This window comes from Festucalex cinctus, chromosome 1 (genome assembly GCF_051991245.1).
Source record: "Festucalex cinctus isolate MCC-2025b chromosome 1, RoL_Fcin_1.0, whole genome shotgun sequence".
In the NCBI taxonomy this organism is placed as follows: domain Eukaryota; kingdom Metazoa; phylum Chordata; class Actinopteri; order Syngnathiformes; family Syngnathidae; genus Festucalex; species Festucalex cinctus.
The window spans coordinates 34884928-34903367 of record NC_135411.1 but is presented as its reverse complement, the minus strand read 5'-3'; the positions used below and the strand labels follow the sequence as shown (position 1 = coordinate 34903367).

The 18440-nt window shown below is 40.1% G+C and overlaps 2 protein-coding genes across 3 annotated transcripts; one reads left to right on the top strand and one right to left on the bottom strand.

The window, feature by feature from the left end:
- Nucleotides 1–1214: 1214 nt before the first annotated feature.
- On the bottom strand, nt 1215–2341 carry cox6a2 (cytochrome c oxidase subunit 6A2). The gene is given in 4 exon segments (XM_077532138.1): nt 1215–1373; nt 1483–1572; nt 1574–1615; nt 2270–2341. Coding segments are annotated over 4 exon segments (291 nt in total). The 5' UTR covers nt 2339–2341; the 3' UTR covers nt 1215–1283.
- Nucleotides 2342–2472: 131 nt separating this feature from the next.
- On the top strand, nt 2473–18397 carry LOC144025775 (uncharacterized). 2 transcript variants are annotated; one of them, XM_077532115.1, is made up of 23 exons: nt 2473–2562; nt 10655–10702; nt 11712–11735; nt 11818–11877; nt 11990–12025; nt 12394–12465; nt 12543–12620; nt 12715–12738; nt 12811–12855; nt 13184–13924; nt 14559–14621; nt 14710–14748; nt 14857–14913; nt 14984–15037; nt 15115–15150; nt 15427–15471; nt 15566–15607; nt 15690–15761; nt 15839–15913; nt 17231–17257; nt 17368–17409; nt 17992–18048; nt 18192–18397. In XM_077532115.1, the coding sequence occupies exons 2-23, from the start codon at nt 10672–10674 to the stop codon at nt 18194–18196; spliced, it is 1725 nt and encodes a 574-aa protein (XP_077388241.1). In that variant the 5' UTR covers nt 2473–2562; nt 10655–10671; the 3' UTR covers nt 18197–18397. The 2 variants fall into 2 exon arrangements, with proteins under 2 accessions (XP_077388241.1, XP_077388234.1); XM_077532108.1 differs by lacking the exon at nt 2473–2562 and adding an exon at nt 9855–10059.
- The last annotated feature ends 43 nt before the right edge of the window (nt 18398–18440 follow it).

Genomic DNA, 18440 nt, shown 5'->3' with positions numbered 1-18440 from the left:
CTTTGCAACAGGTTAGGATGGCTGGATACATAAATAGCAATGAAATTGTCTTTAAAAATCTTGATTTTGGGACGCAAAAGTTAATGTAAATCAGAGGACATATGAGCTAGATTTGTTTGCCCTGATTCCATCTCTTCACCTACTGCAGTTTAGTTAACATAATGAATGCCACTCTCTAGGGAAATAAAATAACACACGACATTAACAACTACATTTGCATTCTCGGACGAAGGATATCCTCGTCAGTGGGGGTAACGCTCTACATAAGACGTCACGTTACTCTAAAAGTATGCGGCTACGCACAACTTCCTCAAGATGGCGCCATCTTCACCCGTCAGAAGGAAATTACTGGCCTAGCGGCAAGCTAGTCCAAGGTAAGACATAGCCCCGTAAAAACATTTTTAAAGTTCCTGCTAGCTCAGTTTCGGAGTTTTAGAAGCTGCGGTGGCAAACAGTAAAACACAATTTTCTTGTGACTAATTAATAAAGCTCTATTAGTGACGTATCTTCAAGACATACGAGGCAACTTTTAGGAGGTCGCAGGCTAACCAGCTTTAGCCGAGTTGCTAATGTTTTAGCAACTTAGCATTGTGTTGTGAACATGAACAACCAATATAATTTTTTTTTTTTTTAAGCCTATATTATATACAATTTGAGCCACAATATAGTTAGTATGAGAAGTAAGTTAAGTATTCTTGGCAACAGGTTTTTGTTCATTCAGTGTGCAAGGTGTTTAAAACAAGTAAGCTTACGTTATTTATCTTAGAAAATGCTTTTAAAAATAATAAATCATAAGTTGGAAATGTAACACCTTTAACTTGTGTTAAATGCGAATTTTTGTGCTAGTAGGGTGATTTATAACTTCTGTTCATAAATCATGTCCAATTGTCCATTGTTTAAAAGTAAAAGCAAACAACTGTAGAAATAAATGTTAATAATTCACAAACTGAATGAATGGGCATATTTACAGCAACAAATATTGCTATATAATCATTGTTAGTTTCTTTTAAGTAGTCCAAATTTCGGAACTAGTGGTTACAGTAAGTCGCCGACAAAGGAAATGTTTCTATAAAATCATAGCTTTTTTTTGTCTTTTGTTTGACCAGCCCACCGGCTTGAAGTAGATTTCTTGGCCATTTTTTAGTCCACGCTCCTATTACTGCCGCTATGATTTGTTTAAAAAAATAAAAAAAAATTTAAAAAAAAGACACCAATTCGTGCACAGGAGATTGATGATGATCTTTATTTCAGTGCAAGGCATCACAGTGTGGATGGAAGGCCCCTCAGTGGTGGGAGTTCTCAAAGCCATCGGGCAGAGGGTTGGTGTGAGGATTGTGGAACAGCGTGTGGTTGCCATCGCCGCATGGGAATTTCTGTCAGGAGACAGCGGTGAGTGATGTCTGAGTATTCCCATAAATCTCAGCCTAGGTACAGCGCGATGCAATACAAATAATGCCGAGGGAGTGTCAAGAAGCCACTCACCTTGGTGCGGATGCGGAGGTGTTCGTAGGGCACAAATTCCGGCTGCTCATGTGAGCGCGCCTGCATCTTCATGTAGGCGTTGGCCGTGTTACACGACCACGCAGGGCAAAGCCACTACGAAGGTCAGGATCTTCTAGGTCCTGGCTATGGAAAGTTTGACAGAATGAATGAAATGTTTTTATGGTGGTCCAGAATGGGTTACATATGAGGGACTGTCTGCCAAGGAGCAAGAATATGTGTGCTGGCTGCCAGCTTTAAAGTTCATCTTCAGCTACAGTATATTCAATATATTATACATAATTGTGAGGATAAGAGGTACGGATAATAATGGATGGATGGGTGACACCTCTTATGCTATACACTTATGAGAAATCTTACTTGTGTAAATCTATAGTTTCTGTATATAGGGCTAATTATTACTAACGGCAGATGAGTCGCAATGCAGAGGTGCTGCAAACGTAATTTTTTTAGCATTCTAAACTGTCGTAGAAAGATGTTAACCACTGTTAAGAGTAAAAACAATAACAGTCTATCTTAATTTTCTTTGACAGCAAGTAATGACACACTTAATACTGTACTGAACTTCCCGTGTTTATTCATCACATGTAGGCCCTTGTTGAGGCTGTGTTATTTTGAAGTAAATAGCCAAACAATCTGTTGATGCTCTGGTGACGACATGTCATACTATGTCACGTTTTGTCTTTTAAAGGCATATATTTCAAGACTATTTTTGTTCAAATTCTGATTTGTATGCCACTGGGGGTTTTGTTTTTGTGAGTGTGAAGACATTCTGAACTCCTCCCTCGTGGCTCGAATGTGACGCGGCAGCAAGAACCCGCCAAGCGGCTGATGACATCTGTGTATAGACCTTCTCATTTCCAGTCCTCAGGCCCCCCTAGCCAGCCTGTTTTCCATGTCTCCCAATTGCAACGCAGGTGAGGATCGTTATCAGGCTTCTCCAGACCTGGCTGATTATCTGTCATTGGAATCAGCTGCATTGGGAATTGGGAGACATGGAAAACAGGCTGGCTAAGGACCGTAATTGAGAAACACTGGTATAGACAGACCACAGTTTGCAGGGTAAGACATGATAACGCAGTCTTGTTCATTTCTGTGATATGCAGACGCCGATGAAAAATCATTTCTTTCTAATTTTAAACATGTATATCAGTAGAGGTTTTGAATGGCTCGTGCAGAACTTACTGTTATTCAGGCAAGCGATTGGTCAATGGCGATCCTGACGTTTACGTCATGTGTCTCAAAATGGCCGTTAGCGCAGCCATTTTAGCATGATAGAAAACACATCTGCCACTCTGAGCAAACGGCAAACGCCACACTTGAACAATGTTTGACAGCTGTTATGGACCAGCTGTCACAACGAGAAGAGGCAAAAAAAAAAGATCAGCATGCTCCAGGCTACCAAAAAAAAATAAATCAAAAATATATTGCACTTTGTACATGGTGGCTGAATCAGCAGACGCTAACTGTTAGCACACGCAAAATGTGGGGGAAATAATCTGTTTCGTTCATTTGTGCGGCTACGGTTTAATAAATATTACACAGTTTTAATTTAATAACTGATCAACACCATAAAGAAGACTTTTGATGGCGTAATTGACGGCGGCCGTGGCCGATTTAGCAGCTAAGTTGCTAACGTACCTAAATAACACAGCAACACTTGCGTCAAACTGTTAACTTTGATGGTATTTTGACCACACATAAAGAGGAAATAAATCCGGGTTGTACAAACTTGTCAAGCCTTTGTATGATCAGATTTGAAAGCGTTCACCAGCGAGAGAGGAGGTAATTCCACATTGCAGCGTCGCCGAAGCAGAGGTGAAAAAAAACACTCCTGGCACTTCATCGGCAATCTAAACATGTCTACCTCGCGCATGTATATCATGTCCTTTTCAGGGATGCACGATAATGCTATTTTCAACCGATACCGATGTCAATAACCGATAAGTAAGCCGATAATTGTGTGCAAAATTAACTTGAATACAAATATGCTTTCGAGTCCTACTATAAGTCTAACAAATACATTGAAACATTGTATAAACTTTGCACAATGTTTCAATGTATGTAAAGCACCATGAAGCTGAATTTTATTGATATGAGCCACAACCACAACAGATGAACCAACGTGGCATGTCTGTAATTATTGCTGGATTACTTTATTATCTGGTTCATCTGTATGAAATCAGATTGCCGATAATTAGCGGCAGATTTCTCTATTATCTGGTTTATCTGTTTGATGTCAAATTGGTCGATAATTGCCGATAATTATCGGCCACCGATATTATCGTGCATCCCTACTTTTCATCAAAGTGACTGTCAATGCTCTTGGGCAGAAAGTTGACGGATAAAGGCTAGTATTTAGCCCTCCTTGGCAGACCTTATTGGCCTAATTAGCAGCTGCTAAGTGGCTAAAATACCTCAATAATACTGCAAGACTTGCATGAAACTACTAACTCCGATGGCATATTGAGCACACATAAAGAGGAAATAAATCCGGATTGTACAAACTTGTAATGCCTTTGTATGATTAGATTTGAAAACACTCACCGGCAACAGAGGAGGTAATTCCTTGTAGCAACATCGCCAAGTTGGAATAAAAGCACCCCGGACATTCCATCGGCAATCCAAAATGTCCACCTCGTCCATGTATATCATGTCCTTTTCATCAAAGTGACTGTCAATGTTCTTGGACGGAAAGTTGACCGATAAACGCTAGTTTTCGCCCTCAACGATATTGGAGCCCAGTAACACTTCGCCAATAATTTCCTGCCACGGAAGGGCGTGTTCAGAGAAAGTCACGTGACGACAGGATCTCTATAAGCCTTTATTTTCCTTCTAAGCACGCCTGTTGCTGGTTTTACCTTTCGTCTCCTTCCTGCTTGATTTGTCCTTCAGTCTGTCCCAAGCTGAACTCACTGCGGCAGGCTCCTCCCTACTCTCAGTCTGTCACTGTGCCAGGGAACATTGAGTTTATATTAAACCAAGTGCAGTAGGCCCACTAATATGTGACCGAGAAGCAATAGAGGAGGCGTGTCTCTGCCTCTGGTCACTTCATAAAGAGTTCTACGGTATGTATGTATTTATTTTTTAACTCTCACATGACTAAATCCTTGGCGAGACGCAAAGGCAGACATATGGGTGAGAAAGTAAGTCAGTGGAAAATGTTTACTACCACGTGTTACTTAGACTGGATTTACACTACAGGGCCGTTTAATCTCAAAAGTAGTAATCACAAAAGTCGACAAATAAATTGAAATATTACAGCTTGCGTAGCTTCCCCATTATTTTAAATGAGAGTAACCTCCAAATATATATCATTCGTATTATTTGAGAAACAATTGGACTCTTTGGACTACAAAATTATGTCAACTTTTTGAGGACACTCTATGTATACGCTGTATTTCCTGACTCTATGCTAGAAAATAGTAATCCTCGCTTGAGTTTTCCTAAATGTCAGCTGTAAACATATATGTGTTACTGTTCATAAGGACATATTTTACATGACGCACAGTATGTCCTTTTTTAGTACATCATGACTTGGACTTGTTTGACAAGACAAAATCTTGATTTTATACATTTGCTGAAAATAACACAGATTTCAAATAATAATATATGAAGGAGTACAATATTATACTGCTGAAATAACCATCGATTTTATGGGGACAAAAAACGCCCACAGATGGTGTAGCTTGGCACAGGCTTTATGTTGATTTGATGACATTTGATCAAATTAGATTAAATTTGATTGCATTATTTATCGTGGGGAAAATGAATTACTGAAGTCTTTATTATTTTTTTATTTAAATAAAAAATAAAATGCTCCAAAACCCTGTTTATATGCCTCATGTTTTAAGCAAGAAATGCTAATGTTGCCTTGCCTGTGGTAGTTCTTACCGTATTGTGGACAATGCTCCATTTTTCACAGCTGACAAAGATGTTCTTCTTTAAACCAAAACGTATTTGAGGTAAGCTGTGACGTTTGCAATGCGAGCCTGAGGCTACTTTGACGTCAATTATAGAATGTCAAAATGCCAGCGCCCTGAGATGGATGAAACGGATGGATTAATCTGCTTAATTCTTATTCCACTAATACAATATTAATCAGAAAGCCGTTTTGAGTTTGTTAGGGCATGTAGAATCGAATTTATTTCAAATTTGCCTTGGAGTTCCTCTCTAAGTACAACAGCCAAAGAATAACCCTTTAAATGTCGGCATTTAATTGATTTATTTCATTTCATGTTTATTTGAAATAGGGACAGATGCCACAACATAGATGAATGATCAACAATTTCTAATGCTCAGCATTGCAGCAAGCAAATGATCCAAATAACGATGCTTTTTGCACAAATTTGCTCAACCTATTGTATCACTATGATGTAATTGGAGCAGTCCATTCAATAATCAAAATTGTCCACCTGTCCATCTTACATTATCTTTGATAAACCCAGAAGTCGTAACAACAATGGACAATCAAACGCAAACAGGACCAGACATTCCACTTCAAACGGCTTAGTGTGTGGCATGTGCCTGTCCATTTGAGTATAAAGACAGATGGCAAGAGTTTCCTGTCTGTATTTCAGTGTTTAATCTTCGTTTTTTCACATTGTTAGCACTACTACTAGCTGCACCTGGCCTCACAAACCGCCTGAGTCAGCCAAGTAGTGATGTCACACAAACAGTCAGTCTGACACCCTCGTGAGTGGTATTGTGGGAAGCCCTTACTCGCTCTCTCGGGACAGGTCCACCTTTCCGTTTGCGGCAGGTTTTCTGCAAGAGTCACTCGCTTGTATTGTCTTTTTCCGAATGTAAACCTTAGTAAAAGATTAATTTTTGGGATTAATTCACCTCTTTAAGAAAACCCATGATCAACTATCTCACTTAATATCACATGGTCTTATTTGGTCAAAAATCACTCTCTCTGAACGTCAGGCCGTGTCTTTACACAGTTCACCAGTCCAACTACGCAACAATAAGCGCAACACTAATATTGATCCCACGCCGCAGGTGGTCAACACTAATGCAAGCATAAAACTGCCTGTAAATTCTTCAACAGAAGCAAAGAAATACACCCGCAGGAGATTTTCTTCTGTCCTCGTTTCAATGTCAAACCCAATTCGTTTAGTTTACTAAACTTGCTCATGAAACAAACAAAAAGTGAAAGAATTGTGTTGTAAATGGAGTTCCCAAGACTCGCGTCAGTAACTTTTTATTTATTTATTTTTTTTACATTTGTTGGACTGATTTCTTTATACTGGTTTCACATGATCGTTCTTCCCAACAATAATCGGCTCTTTAGTTTGTTGCATTTCTTCATCCATTTGAAAGTAAAGCTTTAAAGATTTATCTATCTTGGAACCTCAGGTTTTAATCCTATTGTTCCTCTCCCAGAACCTACAGAAGCTCTAGAGCTTCTGTGGCCAGGCATGTCATCCCTCTGGCAGGGAAGGAGCACTAGCTGGTGTGTGAGGTAGAGAGGTTTCAACTAGAGTCTAGACATAGTCAGACTTGCCTCTCGAGAGGGCTTGGTCTCTTCTATTCTGGAGTAGTTGCCCATGATGAGAGGTGCAGAGCATGTGCGAGCATATTTAGTGTCCCCTGGCTTGGTGCTTGCACGTTCACCCTAGTGGATGGAAGGGTAGCCCCTCTCCGTCATCAGGTGGGTAATGGGTCCTGACTGTTGTTTGTACCTATACAACAAATAGCACCTCAGAGTAGCACCTCACTTTGGAGTCCTTGGAGGGTGTGCTGGAGAGTGCCTGAGGCAGCCGGTTGGAGATTGTGGCAGCAATCCCTGAACCCGCTAGTGGAGACCGGCGGTAAGTGATGCTGTCAAGCTGAAGGAGTTCTATTGGGCCTATTTGGTAGGTGGTACTCCCATGGCAGCTGATGGGTTCCACCTGGCCAAGCGGAATGCAGCTTCAACCGTCATCGAGGCAAAAACTCAGGCATGGGAGAAGTTCGGCAAGGGCGGCATGGAAAACGACAAAGGAAATTCTCAGGAGGTTGAAGCAGTGTACCATTAACACTTTGTACAGTGGAGATAAGGTGTCACTGAGCTCGACTCGGGACATTGTTAATCGGTGGGAAAAATACTTCGAAGACCTCCTCAATTCCACCGACACGTCCTGCTTTGAGGAAGCAGAATCTGGGGACTCTGAGATGGGCACTCCTATTCCTGGAGAAGAAGTGCCCTCTTTGGGTCGGGGATGAGATCCTTCCCCAAGTGGAGTTGAAGTAACATGGGGTCTTGTTCACAAGTGAAAGCAGGATGGAGCAGGAGATTGACAGGCGGATTGGTGCAGTGTCTGCTGTGATGCGGACTCTATCGGTCTGTTGTAGTGAAGAAAGAACTGAGCCGAAAGGCGAAGCTCTCGATTTACTGGTGAATCTATGTTCCTACCCAAACCTATGGTCACGAGCTATGGGCCTTGACCGAAAGAATGAGATACTGGATATAAGCCGCCTGGGTTTCCTCTAGAGGGTGTCAGCACTCTCCCTTAGAGATAGGGTGAAAAGCTTGGTCATGTGGGAGGGACTCTGATTGAGCCGCTTCTTCTCCCTGTTTAGAGGTACCAATGGTGTGATGTTCCGGGCATGTCTCACTGGCAGGAATCCCCGCAGACCAAGGACATGCTGGAGAGACAATGGCTGGGCAGGGGGAAGTCTGGGCTTCCCTGCTAAAGCTACTGCCACCATGACCCAACTCCGGATAAATGGTGGAAAATAGATGGATAGAAGATGGATGGATATTACAAAATAAAGCCAATACCAAGGAATAATTTGTGATAATGAATTAATGCAAATAGTTATTTTCAAGGGAGAGGAAATATCTTAAGTACAGAAAGTAGAATCATCACGCAAATAAATAACATATTGCAATATTTTTCCAAATACGGGTAGACTGTTATGGTCGATATTTTAACCCACTAAACAATATTTTGATGACACCACTAATTGTATGATGACAAGGTGTTAACCTATTCTTACTTTTATGATTGCCTAATACCTCAAAGGGAACATCAGGACAGTTGTCATCTGCGTATCTACATTTTGGGCTGTATTTTTAATAGGACAGACCACCATGAAACTGACATCCAGATCCAGATGAGTGTCCAGACACCCTCACCTCGTTTCAATCTCCTCTGTAGCTAAATGAGCTGACAAAGTCTGCCTTTGTCTTGCCGAGCCGCTCAACAACAGTCACCTCGCGCTGTAGGAAGAAGGCAGATGGTCCTTACGGATTGAAGAGTGTCTTTTATTGCCAAGCAAACGTGCACAGACAGACAAATGTTTAGAGGTGAACCGACGGCTGGTGAGTCAGCCGGGGGTGATGTTTTGGTCTTGTGCTCACTACCTCCAAAGAAGACGATGTGGTGGTCCAAAGTCAGCTGCACAAAAAAAAAAAAAAATAGAGCACACTCTTTCGAGGCAAAACTGTCGTATGTGCTGATGTATTCAAACAATGTAAATATTACATAAAGAATGAAATAAATGCCATCACGGGCATATGCTTCTTGTTCGTAGTCTCAACACTTGATCACAGCAACCGCTTGTTGCTATGGAAACTCTTTCATATATTATTTTTGAACAGATTGTCTTGGCATGGTCCCGCTCCCATCTTGTACACTGATGTGAGACCACCACAAAAACCTTTCAAACTCTCGTTTTATACACTTCTATAGAATCTTGTGCTACTATGCTGCTCTTGCTGGTGTGCTATTGGTGAAGGTCTGTGAGGTCTGTTTTGGTGGTGTCGTTTTCACTGTTCGGTCTATTCTGTATTTAACCAAATCACATAACTTTCGTCAGCTATCTTAATGCCAACATACAATGGAAAATGCCATAGGTGAGCTCACCAGCATCGATGTCATGGTATTTATAGTCTTTAAGCAACTGACATCTGATCACAAAAGTTAAAGAAGAACATGTACACAGATAGTTAAACAATACACAAAACCATATGGTAATATTAATATCCTACTAGTGCACTGAATTATCCATGTACTAATATGCCCTTCACCCCCACTAGTAAGACCATTCAGCACACCAGTACTTGTTACTACTAAGTTAAAGTGTGCCAACTGACAACTAAGTACTGTACTACGAATGACATAATAAAATTTTCCTAGTTCACAATGCATGTAATGCATCACTAGTGGTCCTAGTAGTGGGCAGATGACAACTATAGTGTACAGTTTAGCCTTACTAATAAAATGTCAATGTCAATGTTAATGTAAAATTGACAGTCTACAATATGCTCTGTGTGTCACAGGTGCTCTGTATTTCAGCATAAGCTTTGCCATGGAGATGGCACTCATCAAATCGCTATATTACCCTCTTATGCCAGCGCAGAGGGCGGGTACCATTCGGTGGGAGGAGTAGGAGCGTATATAACTGCTCGGTGGGAGGAGTATGAGCATGGATATAAAAGACATCAGAGGATTCCACATTCATGCATTGATTCATCCATCATTTGATTGCCCACCTCCATCATGTGGTGTTCGGCTCTTCTTCACACCTCGCTGTTTCTCTGCCTCGTCAGGCAAACGCTGCAAGGGGGTAAGCAAAAACTCAAACAAAACAATCAAATCACAGAAACAGACAAATATTTATGCATTCTATAGTTTATATTTTTCATAAATATAATGTTGCCCTTGAAGACCTTAATATGGCTCATCTTGATAGAATGAAGATTTATAATTCAACAACAAATATTCAAATGTTAATGTGGTGGGGTTTTTTTTGTCTGAGTTTTTTCCTAGATGGGTAAATATTAAAAGCGCTTAAAAATACCTACGTACTTCTAAGCAGCCCGCCTATTCAACAGTGGAATGATTTATCTTCCAAAGCTGCCATGAATCGGCGCCTTCAGTATCTGCCTCTCACCCACGTGTTAAAAATCGCTGCACTCTACCGGACTTTGAATCATTTAAAATCGGTTTGATCAAAGGATTGAGGTGAGCAGGAGGGATAAAATGTGGCGGCTGTACGCGAGAAGCAGCTGCAGGCTCCACACAGTCACCTCTTTTATTTATTGTTTTAGTAGCTTCTTGTTATCATCAACAGATGCCTCTTTCAATCTGACTGTTCAGTATTTAGGAGGTCAAGTCTAAAATGTTTGATGTGGTTATTATTTAATATTTTTATTTTTCAGGGGTTAAAGCTCAGGGCATGTCTTGGAGGAGAATCATGCCAGCCAGAGGTACAGTAAATGGGATCACTGCTAAATTGCTAATCAAATATCTTTATATACAGTATTTCTGTGTTTGTTTTACTCAGAACAGAGAAGGCTTATGCACAAGTAAAAGTGGAATTTAAAACAAATAACTACAGTGAATTACTGCAAAAAGTCTACACAAACCTGTTCAACGGACAGGTCTCTATGATTAAAAAAAAAAAAAAAGGCTAAGATGAATCATTTTAAAAGTACCACAATTAATGTGGCCTATAACCTGTCCAGGTAAAAAAAAATAGTGTTTTTGAGAGGGAAGTAAAAACAAACAACTGAGATAATGTTGCACAAGTATAGCAAAATCCTCAAACGCGTGGTAAAATCTGTTTTGGTCCGATGAAACCAAGGGTGAAGTATTTTACAATAATTTAAAAGATCTTTTTGGTGCACTGCAAAGTGCAAACACAATACTGTTCATCACCAAAAGAACATCATACCTACAGTGAAGTGTGGAACTGGCATTATCATTAACTATTTAACAAGAACTGGGGTGTTGATTAAGGTGGAGGGAATTATGAACAGTTCCAAATAGCAGTCAGCGGTGGCACAAAACCGATCTGCACCTGTGTTTAATGGAGGCTTTTAAAATCACGGCAGTTGTCTGCTGACTCTTATTTAACATGGGTTTGATGCACATTCCTAGTTACAAGGTGTGCACACTTGTGCAACCACATTATTTCAGTTTATTTTTACTTCCCCTCCTGATTTTTTCCCCCCCCTATTGAGTTGTACAGGTTACAGGTCACATTAATTTTTTCTTTTTTTGTTGTTGTCGTTTTTGTTTTTTAAAGAGCATTTGTCTATGAACTGAGATAAATACTTTTGCTATATGTATTTTTCCTTGATGGGAAAAGTGAAACGTCTACTTCTCTTAAATGAAGAAGGAAGCAATATCTGGGTACTATTTGAGGAAATAGAATATCTTGTTTAAATTGTACCCCTGTTGAAAGTGATGAAAACGCTTCTATCTACTTTCCAGGTGTTGGCATCGGAACTAAAGGCGGTTAGTGCTTTCTTTTTAGTACATTATCATCTACACTCAAAATTGTGAGCGATGTCTGTAATATTTTGATATTGTGTCATAGTGAATGGTGCCCACGGAGCACTTGGGAGCAGATATGTCAACAAACCATTGAAGGCTGGACGTATGTTTCATTTTCGTTGTGACTGATGATTCTTTCTATTATAGGAATGAGGTTATCTGAGAGTTGGGATTACAAAAAGTCATACTCATGTTTAAATGCTTTCTTTGTTCAGTTGGACATTATGCTGTCCCCAGTCCACTAGGTGTTGGTAAGTTGTCGTCATCATAAGATAAACAGAATATACAGGGAAATTCCCCTTATATTATTTCATAGTCTAACAACATAGCCAAATCTTGCTCAAATGATCTGAAATTTGCACAATGTGTAAAAGCAAAATTTTGTGTGAAATGAAACTCAAGTTTGTTCTTTGTTTTTGTTTTTTTGTTTTTTTTGTTTTTTGCCTTTTGTTTTCAGGGTAAATAATGACATTTACTAGCAATGAAAATGTTTTGATACATCAATGGTTCATAAACCTTTTACCCAGACACTGTACTAATTAGTCCTAAACCCAAGCAAGATTTGTCAAACTCACAAGCATAAATAGAAAGTCCATCAAATAAATGCTTGTTTTCATAGGGGGCTACCAACCTCTTGGGCGAGGGCTTGTTCCCGGACGATTCCCTGCCTATGGAAACCATGGACACTATGGTATTAAAGCATATCCTTAGTATAGCTATTACCTTCTCTTGGTTATTATGTGAGATGACTACAAATATTTATTGTAGGTGGCAATCTTGGTACTGGCTTGCCACTGGGTCTCGCACCTGCAAATGGCCTGGGCTTGGGCAATGGAGGTAAACGTGGTAAGAGGAACAGCTCACGCTAGTGTCAAATTTGGTGAATTATGCTAAGTCGTTTGATGTTGTGAGTAAAAATGTTGTTGTTGTGACTTTACAGTTTATGGTGTCGGCCCTGTTCCAGGTACACATCCATTAACTTTTGACCCAAGTTTATCCATGTCAGACTGTGTCAATATTTATATCTTCATTCCAGGATATGCTCCATATGCCAACATGGGCTACCCCGCCGTCCAACCAGGTACTAGAAACCACATTGTCTGAACTCTGGGACTTTTACTGTGGAAAGATGTTTTTTGTTGTTGTTTTTTTAAACCATCTTGAATGTATAGCTCTATGGAAATGCTTGGCTTTGAGCTCATTTAATCCAGCAACATGGAACATATCTGTTCTTTGTGTTTTCCCGTTGTATGCACTTTATTTTACATCAGAGGCCACTTTGGGTTTAAGCTGGCCCAAACACTCTTTAGCAACATGGATGGCGGCGGTTGCAGGGTGCATGTGATGAACGGCGTTGTTTTGACGTCGTGGGGTGAACACGTTTTGCATGATGGTATGTCCTCCGTCAGGTGTTTCTGCGGCAGAATTGGGAGGATTGGCGGAGTCCGCTCGTGGCCAGGCTGCTCAAGATCTGAAAACAGCAAAAAACGGAGCACTTGGTGTCTTGTTTGGAGGACGGGAAGAAACAGGAAGATCCACCATGGGGACAGGAAGTGGAAATACTTTTAGACCTGAAGTGGTATCAACTGGAAGTGGAGTCAAAATCCTTGACCCAACACCAAAGGTGTCAACCCTTGGACCAACCACAGGGGATCCAAATCTTGGTCTGGTTGCTGGAGGTGGTCTTGAGCCTTCAGTCCTCAGTCACGGTGCAAGCCAGCCACAGTCTGTTGGTAAAGACAAGCTCCAAAAACTGGCTTCTGCTGCTTCATCAGCACACAATGCCAGAAACCAAGGATCTGCTCGTTCACAACGCCGGAAAAACAAAACGTGTGGATCCTTATATTTGCCAAATAATCACCGTGAGCCATCCGGGTCTGGGATGACGCCCAGATTAGTGCCTAAACTTGCTCCTCAAGATCCAAGACCTGATCAGTATCAACTACTACCATCCCAAGATACACGCTTACAAGCTCCCATATCCAGAATCTTTTTAGCTCCTGAACAGAGGCGTCCAAATGTCTCAAATGGACAAATTGGTGGTACTTTGGGCCAGCAAGTGTCAAATTCTCAAGTACAAGAAGTGCAGAGAGCTATACCTTTGTCTCCGGAGACAAGTTTAGGTCTTGCCCGGGCAGGTGTGCAAGAAGGTAAAAAAAAAAAAAAGAGAAAAAAAAAATCTTTGATATCCCCAGGCATCCTCATCCTTATCTTCCTGCTTTCACAGATCTTAAAAATGTTAGTTAGTGATGCTGCAGTTTCTTTCGAAAACGTCACTTATTTCAAAATATTAATAAATTATTAAAAATACAGTGTCCAAAAGCTGCCTAGACTGTAACTGCCTGTTGACGTCACAAGATGGTGGCAAAGCACTACATGAAGCTTATCACCTCACTTCAATACAGTTCCTTGGCAACAAGATACCACAAGGTGGCTGTTACAGTGCTCATAAGTTACATACTTTGGCCAGAGCATGTAAGCTATAGACGATAGCATCACGAGTCATCAGGCAAATTTTTCATGGGATTCAAACTAAACAATGAGGTATTTCAGAATAGCACGATCAGCAAAGACAATGCTCAACTGTATAATGTTGAACTGCGAATATGCAGGTGCAATATAAGGTTGAGCTACTATTGTCTACTTCTTTTGGTCTTATTTAGTTAATGGGAGGCATTTGTTTCTATCAAAGTTAACTTACAAATTATGTCCATATTCCATGCTGCTAATTTGTAGATTTGTAGTGATGTGGTCTTGTTTTCAACCAGTTCTATTGTTCCACAGGTTATATTGGTGGTGCAGGGAACTATCTTGGAGGAAACTTGGCCCCAGGGGCTTACGGACCAGGTAACGCTGGCCCACTAACATGAAAAGCAGCATTACTTCTAAAGCATTTGGGATGTAAATGATGTTTATGCACTGGCCATAAATTTAGGACAGGGAGGATACCTGGGAGCAGCAGGGAAACTTGGAGGTAAATCCATTATCCAAAACTCGACAAGCTATCATCAAATCATCCTAAGTTTGTCTCTTTTTGTGTTTTATTTACCCAATTGGCACCTTTTTGTGTCAAATATGTCAGCTCCAGCTGCTCATGGTCAGGGAGGATACACAAAAGGCCCTTCAGGTGTTTCAACAGGTCTGGATTTGTTTGTTTTGATGCATTTTTCTCTACAAAGCCAATGTAGTAAGAGTGTGTTGAATAACAGGTCATGGTAACGGTGCAGGAGGATACGGGGGTGCTTTGGCGGGCAATGGCTTGGGTAAGAAACCGCCAAAGTAACGATGGATGTGTAAATGGATACAAATTACGTCTGATACTTACCACACCTTTTCACAGGTTATGGAAATGGTTACGCCAATCCGTACGGAGCTGGTAAGTAAATACAAAACAACTTTTAATGAGCTGAGGCAGTTGATTTAAAGAAAGGAAATCAAAAAATAAATGTTGCGGCTGGGGCATTAAAGTTGCAGTATGTGCTTCTGTCCGCTTGGTGTAGCTGTCGTAAAAGCATCACTTTTCAAGAAACAAAAGCTTGTTGAGCCAGGTTAACTGTAAAGGTACAAATAAAATAGTGATAAATGGTCATAAGTGATTAACCATCACAACCCCCCCCCCCCCCCCCCCCTCTCTCTCTCATGAATGTTGCAGCTATGGGTACTGGTAGCTATGCTGGTCAGCCTCAGGCACCATATGGTAAGACATTAACAGTCCAATCATGTCTGCCCTGCAATCTAATTGTCTATGTGTATAAAGTAATGTATGATAAGGTCCTTATATGTTTTTGCAGGAGGACTTGGTGCTGGACTGGACCCAGCTGCCGGAAAATATGGTGAGAATACTCAACTTGTTAAATCATAGAATAGCATCCACTCGTGAAAATACGACCACAATACTTTATTTTCATCCTGTAGGAGGCGCACCACCTGTAGCAGCGTCTCAAGATCCTTATGGCGGTGCTCCAGTTGCTCCCAGCAGACTCGAAGGTTAACTTTTTTTTTTACTTTTGAACTAACTTGTTACTTTCACACAACAATAACCATGAACATGTGTGTCCCTTTAGGAGATGGCGGTTATCCCTACGCCTCCCAGCCCATCGGCCTCAGCGGTGATGGCAGCAAAAGCGCCAGCAAACACGGTGAGAACAAGTGATGGGGAAAAACGATCCACTTTCATTCAGCTTGTCATCAACAATCACTACTAATTGATGCCCCTTCTAAATATTTTATATCAATGTTTTCCCAAACTTTTCACAGCAAGTACCGATTCAAAAAAATACCATCATAATTACCCAGAGCAATTTTTTGTAAGCAATGTAACATACATGCACAGTTTGAACATGAACACTGCATTTTAATATAGGGGAAAACAAAAAAAACTTTAGTTTCTCAACTCAACTCAACTTTATTTATAAAGCACTTTAAGAACAGGCATTGCTGTATACAAAGTGCTGTACAGAAACATAAATATCAGTTTTGCAGTAAACAAAAACAAAGCAAACATTTTGAAGTGCGAATACAAGTTTGTTTTTTTGTTTTGTTTTTTTTTAACAAGTAAATACATTTTACATCAGTAAATAAATAAGAAGTAGTGAATAAAGAGATAAATAAATATATAAATAAGTTGACTAAACATTAAACTCATACACACCACAAAACATAAGGAACAAGTCTCATGGTGCGCCAAAAGCCAAAGAATACAGATGTGTTTTAAGATGCGTTTTAAAAGAGGATAAAGAGGGGGATTGCCTAATATTTAGTGGAAGGTCGTTATAAAGGGAGGGACCGGCAGCAGCAAAGGCTCGATCTCCTCTAAGCCTCCGCTTAGCCCTCGGTACCTCCAATTGAGTCTGGTCTGCTGACCTGATGCACCGGGCAGGTGTGTAGGGGTGTAAGAGCTCGGCGAGATAAGGTGGGGCAAGACCATTGAGAGATTTGAAAACAAATAGAAGAATCTTAAAGTGGATTCTAAATTTCACGGGCAGCCAGTGAAGAGAGGCCAGAATAGGGGTTATGTGTTTCCTCTTCCGGGCACCAGTAAGGAGGCGAGCAGCAGCATTTTGGACAAGCTGGAGACGCTGCAGGGAGGACTGGCTGATCCCAAAATAAAGTGCATTAGAGTAATCCCTAATTAAATGCTTGAAAATGTAATTGTACTTAAAAGTTAAATGCAACTAAACTGTTCTGTGCTGTAACTGAAGGAAAAAAACCCACACACATTTGTATTAGTAAAACTGCACAACTTAAACAATTTATTCTGTGATTCTTTTGTGTGCCACTAAAGAAGGCCTAAAGTGTATTCCAATTAAAGCATGTCCAAAAACACTCCCTATTTTTTTTTATTATGTAGAAAAAGTATAATATACTTCATTTAAAATAGAATGCAATTTCCTGATCATTTCAAGTCACCAGGAAATGGAGGCTTTTGACCAGAATCATATATTGTGTGCTTTCAGGTTCCACATATGGAGCTCCACAAGCAGGTGACTTTTTCTCACAGTTCTCTCATCCTACCACATCATGTCACTGTTCTACACATTTAACGCTTAACAAAGTATCAAAGTCACAAAGTGTTTTGTGTGTGTTTACCAAGGCTACCTTCCACAGCAGTTAGGCCCAAGTCAGGATGCGTTGGGTAAGTGAGATGCCAGTGCAACTTGCCCTTCACTAGCAACTTCCTGACATTGCTGCAAAATGCCATAATCAACCTCCCCGTTTGGCCAGTGTTGACATTTTGAGGAGAGCAGCATAACTCCCAATGAAGCTATTTAGTTTTCTAGTACTCAAGGGAAGAAAGAGGAAATTTGACTTTGTGTTGAATTTGTATGTAATAAAAATTTTAGTTTCTACAGTCAGGCAATTTAAAGCAAAAGAAGAGTCACAGAATCTCTATGTGATTTTATTTAAATCAAAATGCAAGTGAATATTTGCCTGTGACAGCATCACAGAGCGATTACATTGTTTAAAGAAAAAAAAAATATTGAAAAAGATGCAAGCCAGGCTATCTGTAATTGAAAACTCAGAGCAACATAATTGTGAATATCAACCTTTAGTTTGGATAAATATCACTAAAATGTTGCATATATTTACACATTTTTCCTGTTTATATGCATTATTTGAGACCTATTGATTCTTATGATGCGTGTGATGTGTTCCCAATAGTTTATTTATTTTACACATTTCTTACCTTTTCGAATGTGGATCGACCTTCTTACAGGAGCAAAAGCAGCCAAGTATGGCGCAGGAACTGGACCACTTGGAGGTGGATACAAAGGTGAGAATGAGGTGTTGGTTGAAAATGATACAATAAAAGACTATTAAAGTTTAGAGTGCAAGTTTCCTATTTACAGTACAATACATGGAAGATTTAGTTTGTTAGTCTTCATATTATAATTGTCTTGTTTGTGTCTTTGTCAGGTTGATTGAAATGACTTGCTGGTTTTCAAGTGGATTGTTTCTCATTCACTAATTTGTTATTTTCTTCTTTTTTTTTTATTCTTGTGTGTATTGTATTTTTTTGGAATCTTTATACGTTACACGGATCTTTAAGTATTCACTCACTGGTGAAAGTCACACAATGAGTGGATGATGTACTTTAAAAATAAATAGGGTTAAAAAGTAAACATTGACTTTGTATTATTTTGTTCCATCCTACCAATTGAATAC

Excerpts from the sequence above, each read along its gene's own strand:
- LOC144025775 (XM_077532108.1), top strand. The coding sequence starts at position 9,993 with ATGTGGTGTTCGGCTCTTCTTCACACCTCGCTGTTTCTCTGCCTCGTC. Across the intron at positions 10,060-10,654 it reads CAGGCAAACGCTGCAAGGGG|GGGTTAAAGCTCAGGGCATG; the intron begins GTAAGCAAAAAC and ends TTTATTTTTCAG. Across the intron at positions 12,466-12,542 it reads TGGAAACCATGGACACTATG|GTGGCAATCTTGGTACTGGC; the intron begins GTATTAAAGCAT and ends TATTTATTGTAG.